This window comes from Rana temporaria, chromosome 6, assembly GCF_905171775.1.
Source record: "Rana temporaria chromosome 6, aRanTem1.1, whole genome shotgun sequence".
In the NCBI taxonomy this organism is placed as follows: domain Eukaryota; kingdom Metazoa; phylum Chordata; class Amphibia; order Anura; family Ranidae; genus Rana; species Rana temporaria.
In genome coordinates this window covers 6,570,280-6,592,157 of record NC_053494.1, presented here as the reverse complement: position 1 = coordinate 6,592,157, position 21,878 = coordinate 6,570,280, and the positions used below count along the sequence as shown (strand labels likewise).

The 21,878-nt window shown below is 48.7% G+C and overlaps 1 protein-coding gene across 1 annotated transcript in view; it reads left to right on the top strand.

Annotated features, from left to right (window-relative positions):
• Window positions 1-6,224: 6,224 nt before the first annotated feature.
• Window positions 6,225-21,878, top strand: part of LOC120944329 (transmembrane protease serine 13-like) — a 54,573-nt gene continuing 38,919 nt past the window's right edge. The window contains exons 1-3 of the mRNA XM_040358381.1: window positions 6,225-6,664; window positions 14,132-14,318; window positions 20,207-20,478. Coding sequence (XP_040214315.1) covers window positions 6,622-6,664; window positions 14,132-14,318; window positions 20,207-20,478 — 502 coding nt within the window. The 5' untranslated portion in view covers window positions 6,225-6,621. The remainder of the gene's footprint in view (window positions 6,665-14,131; window positions 14,319-20,206; window positions 20,479-21,878) is intronic.

Here is a 21,878-nt window from a genome sequence, read left to right as displayed (position 1 = left end):
GTGTACGCTCCATCGGACAAACTTTTTCGGTTTTCATCGGACACATGTTCGCTCTGCAAACAGACAAACTTTTCGGCAACAAAAGTCCTACGGTGCAAAATCCTATTGCGTGTGTACAGAAGTCCATCGGACTTTAGTCCAAAGTACAAACACGCGTGCTCAGAACCAATGTTAAAATCAACCAACAATAGCAGAAATTGACCAAAAGTTGGCGGTAAAGAGCAGGAAAACCATGTGATTTTGCTGAAAAATTACTGCCGTGTGTATGCATACCAAGTTCACGGCCAACGGCCTTCGGACAAAAATCCACGGAATTTTTTTTTTAAGTCCCGTCGTGTGTATGAGGCTTTAGACCAGGGGTGCCCAACCTTTTGAAGAACGAGGGCCACTTAAGAAACTTGGTAACCAGTCAAGGGCTACAATGAGCGGAGCGGGCGGATGATAGGTCACGGCTACTCTATAGGCCCTCCGATCCGCCCAGATGAAAGGGGACAAATTCCCTTCTGTTTTTTGTATTGGAAGTAGGCGGGCGTAAACAAACATCTGTCGCTCTATAGAGGTGAATTGAGGGTCCCATTTGGTCAGGCTGATCATGTGAAAAGGGCCTAATACTGCTTTCACACTGATGTGCTGCAGTTTACCCACACCGCGGGTGCAGCGTAGTGCACCTGCGTCTATCCTGCGGGTTAGCTGAACTTTAGACACCACCTGTGTCAAAATCTGGCGCTGTAGAGGAAGCATCGGTTTATGGGGCTCTGCTCCACAGCCGCTTTCTTCCTCTACCACCAGCTTCATTCACAACACGGATGCTGTGGTATGGTGGGTCGGCAACCTGCGATCTGGGCTTGCCAACCCGCCATTGCAGAGCAGGAGGTCGTGGGCCACATCAGAGGGCTCCGCGGGCCACATGTGGCCCCCCGGTCCACTGGTTGGCCACCCCTGCTTTAGACTATGAGTTCAGGGCCAACTTGGGCATCAACCAGCCAACCATAAGCATCCCAATTGGCCTAGAAGAGTTTGGACAAGGCCAACTCAAGCAGCACTTAAACTTTGAATGCATGTAAATTGTTTTTACAGAGTTTTTATATTGCAAAGATACTAAATGTTGGTGTTTTGGTTATGCACAAAATCCATCGAAAGTGAAGAGCTCAGTTATTTAATTATCAACCACTCAACCATAAGAGGCCCAACCTACCGTACCTAGAAGATGTTGGCCAAGACCAACTCAAGCAGCAGTTAAACTTTAGATAGATATCGTGGTTACAGAGTTCTTGTATTACAAAGTGAAGATACTAAATGTTGGTGATTTGGTTATACACAGAATCCACTGCATGTGAAGAGGAAGAAAGAACCTAATTACCTAATTATTCACAATACTTGAATACAGTGTGTTACTCTTTTGCATACAGTATATACCTGTGCAGAGTTTTAGATATGTCCTCAGTATTATAACTGATATCCATTAATAATCCACAACACCACTTTCTATATATTCCCTGTAAGGATAAAATACAACTTTGACTTCAACTCACCTTTTGAAAAATGCCCAACAATGTTTACACTTCCATGACCAAGACATCCAACGTTTTTCATTTCCGTTCTAATAAAGATTTACATTAATAAATTATTATTTTAATAAACTTTCTGTGGAATCGGTGTGGTTTTAAGTTGGTATTTATCTGTTATACTATACAGCAGTGGTTCTCGACGTTTTTTCAGTCAAGGCACCCGTTAAAATTATGGACAATCTCAAGACACCCCAATCTAAAATTTAAAAAAAATTAACTACCGTATTTTCCGGCGTATAAGACGACTTTTTGCATCCAAAATCATGCCCCAAGAGTCGGGGGTCGTCTTATACGCCGGATACCTGTTGTCAGACGGCGGCCATCCATTATTCAAAAGACGCGCCTCCACCTCTGACTGTTCCGTGATAGGCGGAACACTAATTTTCCGAGCAGAGCCTCTGTTCAGTGTTCCGCCTATCACAGGTGCCTTCTCATCCTCGGCCTTGGACGAGAGGACATCCGTGATAGGCGGAACACTGAACAGAGGCTCTGCTGGGAAAATTAGTGTTCCGCCTATCACGGAACAGCCTGAGGAGGAGGCGCGGCTTTTGAATAATGGAATCGCCGCCGTCTGACATACTCTGCAAACAGGAGAAGGTAGGGAGATCGTCGAGGCAGGGAATGGAATGGCACAGTGAGGCATGTATAGATGGCACAGTGAGGCATGTATAGATGGCGCAGTGAGGCATGTATAGATGGCGCAGTGAGGCATGTATAGATGGCGCAGTGAGGCATGTATAGATGGCGCAGTGAGGCATGTATAGATGGCGCAGTGAGGCATGTATAGATGGCACAGTGAGGCATGTATAGATGGCACAGTGAGGCATGTATAGATGGCACAGTGAGGCATGTATAATGGCACAGTGAGTATATCCCAAAACCAGCATTTTAGCTGGAAAATTAGGGGGTCGTCTTATACGCCCAGTCGTCTTATACGCCGGCAAACATGGTAATAGTTTTACATAATGCAGCAACATCCAACACATAGAACACCGAACGTGATGCCTCATACACACGACCAGTTTTCCCATCGGGAAAACTGCCATGACAGCTTTTGGCCAGGAAAACTGACCGTGTATAATGCTCCATGGCAGTTTTCCCGTCAGGAAAACCGCCGGGAATCGCAGCAGGAAAAATTAGAACATGTTCTCTTTTTTCCTGGCGGTATTTTTCCCGGCAGTTTCCCTATGGGAAACACTGCGGTGGAACATACACATGGCCGGGATTCCCGGCCAAAGCTCTCCCTGCAGTTTTCCCCAACGGGAAAACCTCTGGTGTGTACAGGGGGAAAGTTACCGAGCAGGTTCTCGGTTTTCCCCCCTGGGATGCCCGGTGTACTTTTTACCGCCGGGAATCCCGATCGTGTGTACGGAGCATTAGAGGTGATTAATTCTTACAATGAAAACACACATTTGCATATTGGTACTGACTAGTATTCCAATGTTTCTCTTCTCCCTCAGTTTCCCTCCCTCAGCTAATGTGACCTCCGTGCTAATGGAGAAGGTCAGGGGTGGGGCAGACAATGATGATGTGCATGCACCTGACATTGTCCCTATCAATGGATGAAGTCATCAGTTGTTAGGACACAGGTGGTTAGAATGTTGTAATGGCGCACAATGAAAACTTGTGGCTTTGTGTAACCGAAAGACAAGCTAGATCCATCGGCTGGCTTGTGTACAATTTTTGGGCTATTTTAAAGGCATCTTGCCAAGTCACCCCTGAAGAGATCTGAAGGCACCCTGGTTGAAAGGGGCTGCTATACAATATGAGTGTCAGTTTCATATCTGAAAGATTTTTATAGTATATAAGGCAACCGTCCTCAACCAGGGTTCCATGGAACCCTAGGGTTCCTCAAGGTCGCCAGGGGTTCCTCAAGGTTGCCAGGGGTTCCTTGAGCAATGGGCAATGCCTGCCTCTCAGATAAGTAACCGCTGACTATTCTCAATGACCACAAATGCAAGGAGCATTCTTCGCAGTGACCATCGCAGTATTGTACTGTGAGAAGTAGATATAGTCCAATATTGGTGCGTGAACACCAATAAAATCCAGATGGCTGCACGTCTTGATGGGTTTATCAATGCCTTGTCATGACTAAGTGCCGGGTAGGCATAAAACAAGTTGGGCTAGATTCAGCAACGATTTACGCCGGTGTATCCATAGATACGCCGCGTAAGTTCAAAGCTGCGCCGGCGTATCTTCTTTCTGTATTCAGAAAGCAAGATACGCCGACATTAGCCTAAGATACGACTGGCATAAGTCTCTTACGCCGTCGTATCTTAGGGTGCATTCTCACGCTGGCCGCTAGGTGGCGCTTCCGTCGTTTTCGGCGTAGAGTATGCAAATTACCTAGTTACGCTGATTCACAAACGTGTGCCCGGCGGTAGTTTTTTACGTTGTTTGCGTAAGGCTTTTTCGGCGTAACGTTGCTCCTGCTATTAGGTGGCGCAGCCAATGTTGGGTATGGACGTCGTTCCTGCTTCGAAATTTGAATTATTTGCGTCTTATACGCCGGATGCAGACTGCGGGCGTCCATTTTTTAAAAGCCGTGCCTCCTCTTCATGCTGTTCTGTGATAGGCTCAGTGATCCACCTATCACGGACATCGTCTCGTCCTCAGCCTCGGACGAGAGTACGTCAGTGATAGGCGGAACACTGAACATAGGGAAACTGAGTGTTCCGCCTATCACCGAACAGGACGAGGAGGGGGCACGGCTTTTAAAAAATGGTCGCTCGCAGTCTGACTCACTCACTCTGCCAGGCAAAAACGGAATGAAGATCGGAGAATTGAGGTGAGTCAATGGCACAGTTAGGCAATGGCACAGTTAGGCAATGGCATAGAGAGGCAATGGCACAGTGAGGTGAGGCAATGGCACAGTGAGGTGAGGCAATGGCACAGTGAGGTGAGGCAATGGCACTGTGAGGTGAGGCAATGGCACAGTGAGGTGAGGCAATGGCACAGTGAGGTAAGGGCAATGGCACAGTGAGGTGAGGCAATGGCACAGTGAGGTGAGGCAATGGCACAGTGAGGTAAGGGAAATGGCACAGTGAGGTGAGGCAATGGCACAGTGAGGTGAGGCAATGGCACAGTGAGGTGAGGGCAATGGCACAGTGAGGTGAGGCAATGGCACAGTGAGGTGAGGCAATGGCACAGTGAGGTATGGGCAATGGCACAGTGAGGTGAGGCAATGGTACAGTGAGGTGAGGCAATGGCACAGTGAGGTGAGGCAATGGCACAGTGAGGTAAGGGCAATGGCACAGTGAGGTATGGGCAATGGCACAGTGAGGTGAGGCAATGGCACAGTGAGGTAAGGCAATGGCACAGTGAGATGAGGCAATGGCACAGTGAGGTGAGGCAATGGCACAGTGAGGTAAGGGCAATGGCACAGTGAGGTGCAATGGCACAGTGAGGTAAGGGCAATGGCACAGTGAGGTAAGGGCAATGGCACAGTGAGGTAAGGGCAATGGCACAGTGAGGTGAGGCAATGGCACAGTGAGGTAAGGCAATGGCACAGTGAGATGAGGCAATGGCACAGTGAGGTGAGGCAATGGCACAGTGGGGTGAGGCAATGGCACAGTGAGGTGAGGCAATGGCACAGTGAGGTGAGGCAATGGCACAGTGGGGTGAGGCAATGGCACAGTGGGGTGAGGCAATGGCACAGTGAGGTGAGGCAATGGCACAGTGAGGCAATGGCACAGTGAGGTGAGGCAATGGCACAGTGAGGTAAGGGCAATGGCACAGTGAGGTGAGGCAATGGCACAGTGGGGTGAGGCAATGGCACAGTGAGGTGAGGCAATGTCACAGTGAGGTGAGGCAATGGCACAGTGAGGTAAGGGCAATGGCACAGTGAGGTGAGGCAATGGCACAGTGAGGTGAGGCAATGGCACAGTGGGGTGAGGCAATGGCACAGTGAGGTGAGGCAATGTCACAGTGAGGTGAGGCAATGGCACAGTGAGGTAAGGGCAATGGCACAGTGAGGTGAGGCAATGGCACAGTGAGGTGAGGCAATGTCACAGTGAGGTGAGGCAATGGCACAGTGAGATAAGGGCAATGGCACAGTGAGGTGAGGCAATGGCACAGTGAGGTGAGGCAATGGCACAGTGAGGTGAGGGCAATGGCACAGTGAGGTGAGGGCAATGGCACAGTGAGGAGTGCTGGAAAATTAGGGGGTCGTCTTATACGCCCAGTCGTCTTATAAGCTGGCAAATACAGTACTCTGCGGATGGACCTGGCTGAACGCTGTACTGAGTGCTACCTATATTTAGGGCTCTATGCATTCAGATTGGAAACCTGCCTTCTGGGCACATATCCCTGAGTGCATTGACTCCTCGATGTGAGTACCTCTCCGTACAGAATTTAGCCCTGTCCAGCCACAGCATCTTTCAGCCTGCCTAAAGCCTTGTACACACGATCGGACTTTCTGCAGACAAAGCGTAGGATTTTTCTCCGAAGGGCGTTGGCCGCGAACTTGTATTGCATACAAACGGCAAAGAATTGTTGGCCAACAAACACAAAACAACGCGTTTTTTCAGCTCTTTAGCGCCACCCTTCTGCCACTCCTGCTAATGTTGTGTTGTGGTAAGCATTGCTTCTGAGCATGCGTGTTTGTACTTTGGAGCTTTGTGTGAAAGACTTGTGTACATACGAGGCACGGATAATCCGACAACACACATTTGTTGTTGGAATTTTTTTATAGGCTGCAGGCGGTGGAGATGAATGCTGTATCTGTGCCTCGCGGGGACAATAACACACCATAATTACACACACAGACCAGACTAGACTCGAGTAAACAGAAAATAAGAATTGCACCGGAAATTGATCTTCTTGAACTGGTTTCTGTTGAGACTCGTTCCTAGCGGAGGATATCGCCTCCCATGATGACTGCAGGGGTTGTGTGATTGTGACCAATGAAGATTTGATGCTTCGAATTCAAAAAGGAGAAAACAAAGTCCCATAGAACAGGTTTGTCCACATTGTTGGATGGCGCTGAAGGACGGGGCTGCTAGTGATATCGCTGGTCAGTCGTGTGAGTAAGGGAGCCGAGCGGAGGAAAACGATGGACAATGCTCAATATCTCATTGGCTTTCTACTCCTGGCCGGTAAGTGATAATTCATTTCTGGTATTTATATATAATTGTGTTACTAGTAGTAATTGCCTTCAGACTTCCCCTCCCACTAATCCTTGCACATTAAAGAGATCCCCAGTCTGCCTTCATCTACTTAGGCTCTGGGTCTGTACGATGCTGTGCCCATCATCCCTGTGCTGAGTTCCCGGGTCTGTTCCCCTGATGTGCCCATTAATGAGGGGTTCCCACCATCCCTGTGCTGAGTTCCTGGGTCTGTTCCCCTGATGTGCCCATTAATGAGGGGTTCCCACCACCCCTGTGCTGAGTTCCCGGGTCTGTACACTTGTTGTGTCCAATAAGAGGGGTTCTCACCATCCCTGTGCTGAGTTCCCGGGTCTGTGCACCTGCTGTGCCCATTATGAGAGGTTCCCATGATCCCTGTGCTGAGTTCCCGGGTCTGTGCACCTGCTGTGCCCATTATGAGGGGTTCCCACCATCCCTGTGCTGAGTTTCTGGGTCTGTACCCCCGCTGTGCCCATTATGAGGGGTTCCCACCATCCCTATGCTGAGTTCCTGGGTATGCAAAACTGCTGTGCCCATTATGAGGGGTTCCCATGATCCCTGTGCTAAATTTCTGGGTCTGTACACCCGCTGTGCCCATTATGAGGGATTCCCATGATCCCTGTGCTGAGTTCCCGGGTCTGTACACCCGCTGTGCCCATTATGAGGGGTTCCCACCATCCCTGTGCTGAGTTCCCGGGTCTGTACACCCGCTGTGTCCATTATGAGGGGTTCCCACCATCCCTGTGCTGAGTTCCCGGGTCTGTACACCTGCTGTGCCCATTATGAGGGGTTCCCACCATCCCTGTGCTGAGTTCCCGGGTCTGTACACCCGCTGTGCCCATTATGAGGGGTTCCCACCATCCCTGTGCTGAGTTCCCGGGTCTGTACACCCGCTGTGTCCATTATGAGGGGTTCCCACCATCCCTGTGCTGAGTTCCCGGGTCTGTACACCCGCTGTGCCCATTATGAGGGGTTCCCACCATCCCTGTGCTGAGTTCCCGGGTCTGTACACCCGCTGTGCCCATTATGAGGGGTTCCCACCATCCCTGTGCTGAGTTCCCAGGTCTGTACACCCGCTGTGCCCATTATGAGGGGTTCCCATCATCCCTGTGCTGAGTTCCCGGGTCTGTGCACACGCTGTGCCCATTATGAGGGGTTCCCACCATCCCTATGCTGAGTTCCTGGGTATGCAAAACTGCTGTGCCCATTATGAGGGGTTCCCATGATCCCTGTGCTAAATTTCTGGGTCTGTACACCCGCTGTGCCCATTATGAGGGATTCCCATGATCCCTGTGCTGAGTTCCCGGGTCTGTACACCCGCTGTGCCCATTATGAGGGGTTCCCACCATCCCTGTGCTGAGTTCCCGGGTCTGTGCACCTGCTGTGCCCATTATGAGAGGTTCCCATGATCCCTGTGCTGAGTTCCCGGGTCTGTGCACCTGCTGTGCCCATTATGAGGGGTTCCCACCATCCCTGTGCTGAGTTTCTGGGTCTGTACACCCGCTGTGCCCATTATGAGGGGTTCCCATCATCCCTGTGCTGAGTTCCCGGGTCTGTGCACACGCTGTGCCCATTATGAGGGGTTCCCATGATCCCTGTGCTAAATTTCTGGGTCTGTACACCCGCTGTGCCCATTATGAGGGATTCCCATGATCCCTGTGCTGAGTTCCCGGGTCTGTACACCCGCTGTGCCCATTATGAGGGGTTCCCACCATCCCTGTGCTGAGTTCCCGGGTCTGTGCACCTGCTGTGCCCATTATGAGAGGTTCCCATGATCCCTGTGCTGAGTTCCCGGGTCTGTGCACCTGCTGTGCCCATTATGAGGGGTTCCCACCATCCCTGTGCTGAGTTTCTGGGTCTGTACACCCGCTGTGCCCATTATGAGGGGTTCCCATCATCCCTGTGCTGAGTTCCCGGGTCTGTGCACACGCTGTGCCCATTATGAGGGGTTCCCACCATCCCTATGCTGAGTTCCTGGGTATGCAAAACTGCTGTGCCCATTATGAGGGGTTCCCATGATCCCTGTGCTAAATTTCTGGGTCTGTACACCCGCTGTGCCCATTATGAGGGATTCCCATGATCCCTGTGCTGAGTTCCCGGGTCTGTACACCCGCTGTGCCCATTATGAGGGGTTCCCACCATCCCTGTGCTGAGTTCCCGGGTCTGTACACCTGCTGTGCCCATTATGAGGGGTTCCCACCATCCCTGTGCTGAGTTCCCGGGTCTGTACACCCGCTGTGCCCATTATGAGGGGTTCCCACCATCCCTGTGCTGAGTTCCCGGGTCTGTACACCTGCTGTGTCCATTATGAGGGGTTCCCACCATCAGTGTGCTGAGTTCCCGGGTCTGTACACCCGCTGTGCCCATTATGAGGGATTCCCATGATCCCTGTGCTGAGTTCCCAGGTCTGTACACATGCTGTGCCCATTATGAGGGGTTCCCACCATCCCTGTGCTGAGTTCCCGGGTCTGTACACCCGCTGTGTCCATTATGAGGGGTTCCCACCATCCCTGTGCTGAGTTCCCGGGTCTGTACACCTGCTGTGCCCATTATGAGGGGTTCCCACCATCCCTGTGCTGAGTTCCCGGGTCTGTACACCCGCTGTGCCCATTATGAGGGATTCCCACCATCCCTGTGCTGAGTTCCCGGGTCTGTACACCCGCTGTGCCCATTATGAGGGGTTCCCACCATCCCTGTGCCGAGTTCCCGGGTCTGTACACCCGCTGTGCCCATTATGAGGGCTTCCCACCATCCCTGTGCTGAGTTCCCGGGTCTGTACACCCGCTGTGCCCATTATGAGGGGTTCCCACCATCCCTGCGTTGATAGACTCCTATCGCATAAAATCCCAATAAAATACATTTATGTTTTTGGTTGTAACATGCCAAAATGTGGAAAATATTAAGGGGTATGAATACTTTTTCAAGGCATTCTTTGAAATTCCTAGAGTGTGGTAAGTAGCTAAAGGTCTGGAATTTGGGCGTTGTGTAGCACAAACTAGCCACACAAAGGTACACAATGTCCTTGTACTATTGTTTACGAAACTCTAAAGCCATGAATATCGGCTGGCACCAGACGGTTCAATAGAAACCAGCCGACATTTGGCCCGTGTGTACAGCAGCCGTTCTGACAGAAGCCGGCCGGCAGATCATGAGCCTTCGTCAGAAGCCAACCAATGGCTGAGAGTGACTGGAGGGTTCTAGCGTGCGGGGGAGGGGGGCGTCCACCTGTCAGAACACAATAGCTCACCGGGGAGATCACTGTACTAACATCAGATTGTTAGTACAACGGCTCCGACCTGAGCTGTCAGTTGTGTGTACGAGGCTTAAGGTGTTTGTTCATACAGCAGGCATTGGACAAATTGGCATAAACTCCTAAAGAGACATCCAATCAAATTGGACATTGCACACAACCATTTGAAGAGTAAAGTTTTGTTCATTTGATGCTCTGTAAGATGGTTAAATGCAGTGGCGGCCCGTAATGCAGGGGGACAGGCGCCGCCCCCCCCCCCCATCCTTGTCTACATGCAGGGCATCGGACACATGGATTCCAATGAGTTTCTTTTTTTGAAGCATGTGATTAGAGCCAGAGGCTCCAATTGGATTAACAAAAGGGTGGGCTCGGGGCGCAAAGCACTGTGCCCCAAGCCCACCCAATTGTGAGACGATATCAAATTAATATTCGCAATTGTCTTCCTGATTCTCCTCCCGGTCAGTCAGGAAGTGTCACCCAATTGGCCGAAAGGAGAAGTGATCCTATTGGCCGTTAAGGAGGAGAAGGGAGGAGACGCACGGCGGAAGCCGCTGTGATGCCGAGGAGACACAGGGGAAGCCGCCGCCCATCGCCCTGGAGGAAGCGCTGCCCTGCGACCTAGGATGGGGCAAGTGCGGGGCTGGTGACACCGACCGGGCACCCGCACTAACCCCCCTCCAGGAGGAGAGGGGGGTTAGTGCGGGTGACCCAACACTGACCGGGGGGGCGGCTGTTGGTGCATTGTTTGCCGCCCACCCCAAGAAACATACCACCAGCCACTGGTTAAATGAAAAATGGATTCCAGTGCCTAGCAAGCCTGCTGCCACTCTGCCATCTACATGGTGCCCAGTAACCTGTGGGCCCCACATGGGCCATGTGTTGGGCACCAGAGCTATAGGCTTTAATGAGAAAAGCCATCATCCTGCAGATTTGGCCTGATACACTATAACAGAGTGGTACAAAGAATAGTAAAAGAGGACCTTCAGTGTACCCCCCCTTATTTTTTTCTCTGCCCTCACTTACCTCTTGTTGTTTGAGGCAGAGTTTGGATACTTACCCAGCCACCGGATCCAGCATTGTCCCGCTAACATCCATCCCGCTAACACCGCTGGGTCCCACGCTGCCATCTTACTTATGACATGATCGAGAGACCCACCATCTCTTCCGGGTTCAGCCGGTGGGTGTTGCATAGGGTCAGGCACGCCATCAGGAATTTTGGAGCAGAGAACCGGGGGGGGGGGGGGGGTGCTGCCGTCTGAGATTGAGAAGGGGGGGGGTTTTCCGCGAATTAAGAAGCGGGGGGGCCCTTTACAAAAAATAAAGAGAAATATATATAAAAAAAAAAGGGGGGGGGGGGGTAGCCATCCGGGGCCCTGGGGACCTCTGGGCCCTTTAATAAAGAGAAAAAAAGAAATAAAAAAAAAATATTTTTTTTTTAAAAGGGGGGCTGCCATCTGGGGCCCTGTGGACCTCTGGTCCCTTTAATAATAATAAAAAAATTTATATATATATATATATACATATATACACACAAATTATTATTTTTTATTTTTATAAAAATAAATTACAAAAAAAGGGGGGTTGCCAACCCGAGACCTGTGGGCCCTTTAATAAAAAATATATATAAAAATATATAAAAAAATAAAATAAACATTTATAAAAAAAAGGGGGGGGGGTTGCCATCCAGGGCCCTGGGGACCTATGGGCCCTTTAATAAAAAATAAATAAAAAATAAATATATAAACAAAAATAAAAAATTTACATTTATAAAAAAAGGGGGGGGGGGGGGTTTGCCCCATGGGGCCCTGGGGACCTCTGAGCCCTTTTATTATTATTATTATTTTATGTATATATATATATATATATATATATATATATATATATATATATATATATATATATATATATATATATATATATATATATAAACTAAAATAAATAAAGACATAATAAAAAAAAATATGTTTTTTTTTAAAAAAAAAAAGGAGGGTTGTCACCTGGGGACCTCCGGACCCCTAAAAAAAAAATTAAAAAAATTGGCCCTTTAATAAAAAATACAATTAAAAAAATACAATAAAAAAATAAAATAAAAAAAATGGGGGTTGCCATCTGGGGCCCTGTGGGCCTCCGGGCCCCTGGGAACCTTCGGACCCCTAAAAAAAAAATATATATATATATATATTTTTTTTTTTTAGGGGGTTGCCATCCGGGCCCCTGGGGACCTCCGGGCCCCTTACAGGTGTACTGCCTATACCCCCATGATGGCGGCCCAGCATAGGGTGACCACATTTCCAAACTACCATTCAGGGACACCCCTCCGTTCCCAAAAATCAGCTTGTACTGTAACCAATCACAGCACAGTGATTGGACACAAGAGGCGGGATTTATGATTTCTCCAATCACAAGCAGGGGGGCGGGATTGTGCTCCCCCAGGCATTCCCGGCCAGGACAAGTACCATCAGTGAGTAAAGCGGTGATGCGGCAGCCTTTTTAGGGGGCATCAGATTGGCCCAGGGGGGGTGGCTGTGTCAGTTTCATTCCGGGACACTGTATTGTCCCGGAATGAAGGTGCCCGGGACAGACATGAAAAATGCGGGACTGTCCCGGGCAATCTGGGACACGTGGTCACCCTAGTGTTGCAAGATGTCCGCTTGCCCCCTTCTCAGCGTATCCTTACTGTGGAGGGGTGCGGGGTGTAGCAAGATGGCGGGGACGGAACGTCACTTCCGTTACAAATTCTGACGGGTTGCCAAATCTGATGAAACACCAATGACGTACCGTCAGGCCCCCCCCCTCCTATTTCTGAATAAATGACTTAAAGCCTCCTGGGATATGTGAGGTGAGGCCTAGAGAACACTATTCACGTCATTCAACTAGACGGACAATGTGCATTGAGGGGCGGGGATCTTCGTGACGAGGGGTGGAGGAGGGATGGAGAGGGAGGAAATTCATATAGAGGGTGAAGGTCCACTTTAGGTTGGACCTCCATACTGCCCTAATAAAACTAGTCATAGGTGTCACCTACTGATAAGGAAACTTTCCCGACACTTGTATGGTTTTCATCCAATAAAAATGATCTCGACTCCAGAGCCATCGATACCGGGAGGAAACGTGAAACTGCCCAGACAGGTTTTCTGACCTCTGTTCATAGAATGTTCTTATATCCCACATAATATATATATGAAATCTGATATGTGACAATGGAGGTTAGCTTGGCCGCACAATGAGCCAGTTAACTACCCCCCCAGCGAATTTCCTGTTCAACCACTTAAGACCCGGACCTTTAGGCAGCTAAAGGACCCGGCCAGTTTTTGCGATTCGGCACTGCGTCGCTTTAACAGACAATTGCGCGGTCGTGCGACGTGGCTCCTAAACAAAATTGGCGTCCTTTTTTCCCCACAAATAGAGCTTTCTTTTGGTGGTATTTGATCACCTCTGCGGTTTTTATTTTTTGCGCTATAAACAAAAATAGAGCGACAATTTTGAAAAAAAATGCAATATTTTTTACTTTTTGCTGTAATAAATATCCCCCAAAAATATATAAAAACATTTTTTTCCCTCAGTCCCTCAAATTATTAATAAAAATGCAATAAAACTATCCCCTATTTTGTAAACGCTATAAATTTTGCGCAAACCAACCGATAAACCCTCTTTGCGATTTTTTTTTTACCAAAAATAGGTAGAAGAATACGTATCGGCCTAAACTGAGGAAATTTTTTTTTTTATATATATATATTTGGGGGATATTTATTATAGTAAAAAATATTGCATTTTTTTCAAAATTGTCGCTCTATTTTTGTTTATAGCGCAAAAAATAAAAACCGCAGAGGTGATCAAATACCACCAAAAGAAAGCTCTATTTGTGGGAAAAAAAGGACGCCAATTTTGTTTGGGAGCCACGTCGCACGACCGAGCAATTGTCAGTTAAAGCGACGCAGTGCCGAATTCGCAAAAAGGGGCAAGGTCCTTTAGCTGCATTTTGGATCCGGGTCTTAAGTGGTAAACCTCAAAATAAGGGGGAAACGTTTCTACTCCAAAAACGTGTTTATTGTATTTGATGCTCTTCAGGAGTCCTGATTGTCTGCATTTCCAAATTTGCCTGACTTGATATAATTGTGACTACCTAGAGATCTGGGATTTGAACCTACCTGATTCATTCACCTCTAATCATGTGTATTATTTTTCAGAGTATTCCACATCTGTGGTCTCTGACTGCGGCGCGCCAGTCATCGGCAGTCGGATCGTTGGTGGAACGGATGCAACTGAAGGAGCTTGGCCCTGGCAGGTCAGTCTGCAACAAGACGGCACCCATGTTTGTGGGGGCTCCCTGATCTCCAACCAAACTGTACTGTGTGCCACCCATTGCTTCGAAAGGTAAGTCGTTGTACATAGATAGCTAAATTCAGGTAGGGGTGCGTATCTTTAAGGCGTCGTAGCGTATCGTATTTACGCTACGCCGCCTTAAGTCAGAGAGGCAAGTACTGTATTCACAAAGCACTTGCCTCCTAAGTTACGGCGGCGTAGCGTAAATGGGGCCGGCGTAAGAGCGCCTAATTCAAATGAGGATGGGGGGGCGTGTTTTATGTTAATGTTTGGTGACCCGACGTGATTGACGTTTTTTACGAACGGCGCATGCGCCGTCCGTGTACATATCCCAGTGTGCATTGCTCCAAAGTACGCCGCAAGGACGTATTGGTTTCGACGTGAACGTAAATTACGTCCAGCCCCATTCACGGATGACTTACGCAAACGACGTAAACATTTTAAATTTCGACGCGGGAACGACGGCCATACTTAACATTGACTAGGCCAGCTATTTGTTGGAATAACTTTACGCCGGAAAATGCCTTACGTAAACGGCGTATCTTTACTGCGACGGGCGCACGTACGTTCGTGAATCGGCGTATCTAGGCATTTACATATTCTACGCCGGAAGCGCCACCTAGCGGCCAGCCTAAATATTGCACCCTAAGATACGACGGCGTAGGAGAATTACGCCACTCGTATCTTAGCCCAATTTAAGCGTATCTGGTTTCCAGAATACGCTTAAATTTACGACGGCGCAGATTCATAGTTACGTCTGCGTATCTACTGATACGCCGACGTATCTCTCTCTGAATCTGGCCAATACTGTATATAGGGAAGTTCATGCTTGTCTAGGAAAAAATAAAATAAACATTTCCAGTTGCTCGTGAATCGTGATGAACACCACGAAATGTTTGGGAATAGTCACCTTCATTGATACAGCTCAAAGCAAATATTATGTACATCTCACAAGTCGAGAATTGGCTTTCAGATGGAAGGGGTCCCGCAGCTTTCATGGATCCCTGGAATGTGCCCAAAAGTGGCGGCCCTTCCATTAGGGGCGCCGTCCCGCTAATCCATGCCCCCGGCCCCTAATCTTCAATGCAGGGCGCCGGACTCATTGATTCTGATCGGGTTTTCTTTTTTGAAGCACATGATTAGAGCCCGAGGCTTTAATCGGCTTCCCAAAAAGGGTGGGCTTGGGGCGCAGAGCACTGCACCCTGAGCCCACCCAGTTGTGTGACAATAGCGAAATAGTATTCGCTATTGTCTTCCTGATTATCCTCCCAGCCAATCAGGAAGCAGGTCCTGAGACCTGATTGGCCAAGAGGTCTTAGAACTCCTGGCAAATTGGGTCTCAGGAGGACACAATTCCATACCTCCCAACCGTCCCGGATTTCGCGTGAATGTCCCGCGATTCGCGGTAAATCCCGCGGTCCAGCGAGCAGTGCCATTGTCCAGCGATTTCGCGGCACCCCCCCGTGCCATTGTCCCGCGATTGGCAAACCCCCCCCGCTCAACAACTTTGATCCGTGGAACCCCCACCCGCTCAACAACGCTCAACAACTCAGATCCACGAACCCCCCCCTCAAAAACTTAGATCCGCGGACCCCCCCCTCTGCTTCGATCTGTGAAACCCCCTCCCCCGCGCAACAACTCCGATCCACGGACTTCCCCCACCCAACAACTTCGATCCGCGGACCCCCCCCGCTCAACAACTTTGATCCGTGGAACCCCCCTCCGCTCAACAACTCTGATGGGTGGGGGGTATGCTCATTTGCCCCTCATTCTGAAGTTGAAAAGTTGGGAGGTATGCACTTCCTATTCGGCCGGGAGGGGAAGCAATGGCCCTGACTCTTCCCTGGAGCAAGGAGCAGCATCGGCATCAGCCTTCTAAGGTAAGGCAACTGATTGCCACCGTCTGTCTCCCACGGGGGTGGGAATGATCGTCTCCGTCTGCCTCCCGCGCGGGGGGGGGCTGATTGCCACGGTTAGTCTCCCGCGCGGGGGGGGGGGGCATTGATCACCGCAATCCATCTTCAGCGCGGGGGGCATTGATTGCCGCAATCCTTCTCCCGCGTTGGGGGGCATTGATCGCCGAAATCCTTCTCCCGTGCGGGGGGGGCATTGATTGCCGCAATCCTTCTCCCGTGCGGGGGGCATTGATCGCCGCAATCCTTCTCCCGTGCGGGGGGGGGCATTGATCGCCGCAATCCTTCTCCCGCGCGGGGGGGGGGCATTGATCACCGCAATCCTTCTGCCGCGTGGGGGGGCATTGAACGCTGCCGCCCTTCTCCCACAAAGGGGGGGGGCAGGTTTGTTTGCCACCCCCCTTAAATACTAAGCACCGGCCGCCACTGGTTCCCACCCCCCTGAGCGACCCCTCTGCCATGTTTACTGGGCTCCATTATGCCAATCACATGGTAGCTGTATGCCGGGGCGAGGAGAGGGAGAAAGTCCATTCACTGATCTCCCCAAGCTAGTAAGAACCTGGAAGCCACATGTATCATTTCATCTCTGCTTTCTGCTGTCACTTTCCCCTGTGGCTGGGGAAAAAGATAATGGAGCGTGATCTGTAACCCATTGTCTTCAGTGGAGTGCAGAGGAGAAATCAGGGGTCTAATAGATCACTGGTATCTCATTAACTGCTTAAGGTCCGCCTTATAGCATTTTTACTGCTTCAGGGTGGCATCTCTGTGCCAGGTCATGTGTATATATACGTGACCTGGCTCTTATGGGTAGCACACACACAGCGGGAGCACAGCAGCGGGTAACATGGACTCGATGTCCGTCGGCACCCACCGATCAGCGAACAGAGAGGTAGAACGGCAGTCTGCCTATGTAAAAAAGGCAGATTGCTGTTCTGACAGCATTGATCCGGTGTTCCTGCAAAGCAGGGACAAGGGGCCATATTCTTATACATCTAAGGCGGCGGAACGTATGTACTTTACGTTACTCCGCCGCAAGTTTAAGTGGCAAGTGCCTGATTCACAAACCACTTACCTGTAAACTTGCGGCGGCGTCGCGTAAAGTCCACCCGCGCAAGCCATCCTAATTCAAATGATCCTGGCAGGGGGCGTGGATCATTTAAATTAGGCGCGCTCCCGCGCCGATCGTAATGCGCATGCTCCGTCGGGTAAATTACCCGACGTGCATTGCGCTAAATGACGTCTCACGGACGTCATTTGTTTTGACTGTAACGTAAATGGCGTCCAGCGCCATTCACGGACGACTTACGCAAACGACGTTAAATTTTGAAATTTCGACGCGGGATCGACGGCCATACTTAACATTGAGTACGCCACCTAGGGGGCATCTTTATCTTTACGCCGCGTATCGCTTACGGAAACGACGTTAAAACACTACGGCGGGCAAGCGTACGTTAGAGAATCGGCGTGACTAGTCATTTGCATATTCTACGCTGACCGCCACCTAGCGGTCAGCGTAAATATTGCAGCCTAAGATACAACGGCGCAAGCCGTCGTATCTTAGGCATGTTTAAGTGTATCTCAGTTTGAGAATACACTTAAACATAGGAAACGGACTTACGTAGGCGTATCTGCTGATACGCCTACGTAACTTGTTTAAGAATATGGCCCAAGGATCCTTGTCTTCCCCTAGTAAAAGCACTGTGATCCGGTGCTCTAGCCAGGACGTTTAGGCCCCATAAATACAATACTTGAATCAAAAAGGGCCGGCAACTCGGAAGCTTTTGAATAAAAGTACTTTATTGGTTACATGGGTACACGGGTACAGGCTATGCGCTGACGCGTTTTGACTAAGAAGCCTTCATCAAAGCAAGGTGATTTGATAAAGGCTTCTTAGCCGAAACGCGTCAACGTATAGCCTGTACCTGTCTAAATATGAGATGTGAGTAGTGTTGAGCGGAATACGCCATATTCGATTTTGCGATATATCACAAATATATAGCCGAATATTCGTGAAATATTCGCTAAAATCGAATATTCGTGATATTTAAAAAAAAATAAAAATTGCGAAATTTCGCTAATGCGAATTTATTGCGAACATTTGCGAATATTTTTTTTTTTTTTCTGATTGGCTCTGATGCAAAAGAAGGGCGGAGAAAGTATTCTCGAATATTCGGAAATCGAATATTCGCGAATACTTTCTCCACCCTTTTTTTGTATCAGAGCCAATCAGAGTTGTCAAAATCAATTTCGCATTCGCATTAGCGAAATTTAGATAAAATATCACCAATATTCGATTTCCGAATATTCGCGAATACTTTCTCTGCCCTTCTTTTGCATCAGAGCCAATCAGAAAAAAAAAAATTCGCAAAATGTTCGCAATAAATTCGCATTAGCGAAATTTCGCAATTTTTTTTTTATATTCGGAATAGCGAATATTGGCCGCGAAATTCGAGATATTCGCGAATACTCGAATATGCCATATTCGAGCCGAATATTCGCAATACGAATATTCGTGAGCAACACTAGATGTGACGTCTTTTTGACCCCCAGATCTCATATTTAAGAGGACCTGTCATGCTTTTTTCTATTACAGTGGATGTTTACATTCCTTGTAATAGGAATAAAAGTGACCCATTTTTTTTTTTTGTGTAAAAATTAATAAAATAAATTAAAGCGCCCCGCCCCCGACGAGCTCGCGTGCAGAAGCGAACGCATACGTGAGTAGCGCCCGTATATGAAAGCGGTGTTCAAAGCACACACGTGAGGTATCGCCGCGATCGTTAGAGCAAGAGCAATAATTCTAGCCCTAGACCTCCTCTGTGACTCAAAAGATGCAACCTGTAGAATTTTTTTAAACGTCGCCTATGGAGATTTTTAAGGGTAAAAGTTTGACGCCATTCCACGAGCGGGCGCAATTTCGAAGCGTGACATGTTGGGTATCATTTTACTCGGCGTAACATTATCTTTCACAATATAAAAAAAAATTGGGCTAACTTTACTGTTACTCTTATTTATTTATTTTTTCAAAAAAAGTGCGCTTGTAAGACCGCTGCGCAAATACGGTGTGACAAAAAGTATTGCAATGACCGCCATTTTATTCTCTAGGGTGTTAGAAAAATAAATATATAATGTTTGGGGGTTTTAAGTAATTTTCTCGCAAAAAAAAAACAGTTTTAATCTTGTAAACGCCAAATCTGAAAAACAGGCAAGGTCCTTAAGTGGTTAAACAAAGTGGGCCAGATCCACAGAGCGAGTACGCCGGCGTATCTACTGATACGCCGGCGTACTTTCAAATTACCCGCGTCGTATCGCTGTTTTGAATCCTCAAACCAAGATACGACGGCTTCTGGGTTAGATCCAACAGGCTTACGTCTTCGTACGCCTTCGGATCTAAGATGCAATTCTTCGGCGTCCGCTGGGTGGCGTTCACGTCGTTTTCCGCGTCGAGTATGCAAATTAGCTATTTCCGACGGTCCACGAACGTACGAGCGGCCGTCGCATTTTTTTACGTCGTCTCTAGTCGGCTTTTTCCGGCGTAAAGTTAAAGCTGGTATTTCGTTGCGTATAGTTACACCTGCCATGTTAAGTATGGCCGTCGTTCCCGTGTCGAAATTTCAAAAACAAATTTTTCGTAAGTTGTCTGTGAATAGGGATGGACGTAAGTCACGTCTAAGTTAAAAAAATTACGTCGTTGCGACGTCATTTAGCGCAATGCACGGCGGGGAAATTTAGAAACGGAGCATGCGCAGTTCGATCGGCGCGGGGACGGGCTTCATTTAAATGAAACACGCCCCCTACTCGCCGCATTTGAATTCCACGCCGTTACGCCGCTTGAGATACACTACGCCGCCGTAACTTGCGGCGCAAATTCTTTATGGATTCGATTTAAAGCCAGGTAAGGTACGGCGGCGTAACGTATCTCAGATACGATGTGCCGGGGCAGATCTCTGTGAATCTGCCCCAGTACGTTTATAGTAAGTAGCTGAAATGTTTCAAGGTTTCTGTTGTGTTCTTTGTCCCGTTTAGTTCGAAAAACCCATCAGACTTCACAGTTGTTCTGGGGGCGTACCAGCTTCAGAACATCGGTTCTCAGCAGCTTGTATCCAATGTGCAGAGTATCACCGTGGACTCTCAGTGGAGTGGCGACGGGACCCCCGGAGACATCGCGTTGATCAAACTCTCCGACCCCATCACTTATACCAATTACATTCTTCCCGTGTGCGTGCCACCATCATCCATGGACTTCCCAGAGGGCATGACTTGCACTGTGACCGGATGGGGTAACGTCGGCAGTGGCGGTAAGGACACCGATAGGTGAGGTTTAACATTAACATAAACTTTCAGTGTTGCAACATTTCGATGGTGATGTCAAACCTTAAAGCGGTGTTAAACCCAAAACCAAAAATGGAATCTCTTGCAGCTCACCAATCATCAGATACGGTGGCTGCATTTTTAATTTTTTTAAACCACTTCCCGGCGGCCGTACGACTTTGTACGGCCGCAGGGTGGCTCTACATCTCTGGGAGGCCGTGTTTTTACGGCCTGCGCGCGCAGCCAGCGCTGAGATGCCGATGCGAGTGCCTGGCGGCTGCGATGTCCGCCAGGGACTCACGATCGGCGGCTACAGGGACAAGACGTGGAGCTCTGTGTGTAATGATGGGGTGTAAACACAGAGCTCCACGTCCTGTCAGAGGAGAGAGGAGACCGATCTGTGTCCCTTGTACAGTCCCGCATCGGTCACCTCCCCCAGTCACCCCCCTCCCCCCACACAGTTAGTAACACAATTCAGGGTACACATTAACCCCTTCCTCACCCCCTAGTGTTAACCCCTTCAATGCCAGTCACATTTATACAGTAATTAGTGCATATTTATTGCACTGATCGCTGTATAAATGTGAATGGGGCCAAAAATGTGTCAAAAGTGTCCGATGTCTCCGCCATAATGTCGCAGTCACGAAAAAAAATGCTGATCGCCGCCATTAGTAGTAAAAAAAAAATAATAAAAAATAATAATTCTGTCCCCTATTTTGTAAGCGCAATAACTTTTGCGCAAACCAGACGCTTCTTGCGATTTTTTTTTTTTTTTTAACAAAAATATGTAGAATAATACGTATCGCCTAGACTGAGAAAAAATTATTTTTTTAAAAAAAATTGGGCAATTTATTATAGTAACAAGTAAAAAATATTGTTTTTTTTTTCAAAATTGTCGCTCTATTTTTGTTTATAGCGCAAAAACTAAAAACCGCAGAGGTGATCAAATACCACCAAAATAAAGCTCTATTTGTGGGGAAAAAACGAAAAGTCAATTTTGTTTGGGAGCCACGTCGCATGACCGCGCAATTGTCAGTTAAAGCGACGCAGTGCCGGAAGCTGAAATTTCACCTGGTCAGGAAGGGGGGTATATGTGCCCAGTAAGGAAGTGGTTAAGACTTCCTTCCCTTTGTTTTCACCTGGTGATCTGGCCAGGAAAAAACACCTCGGGCCAGATCCACAAAGAACTTACGCCGGCGTATCTATTGATACGCCGCGTAAGTTCTACGATGCCCCGTCGTATCTTTGTTTTGTATCCACAAAACAAGATACGCCTGAATGTGGGCTAGATCCGAACTGGCGTACGTCTTAGTACGCCGTCGGATCTAAGGTGCATATTTACGCTGGCCGCTAGGTGGCGCTTCCGTTGATTTCCGCGTCGAGTATG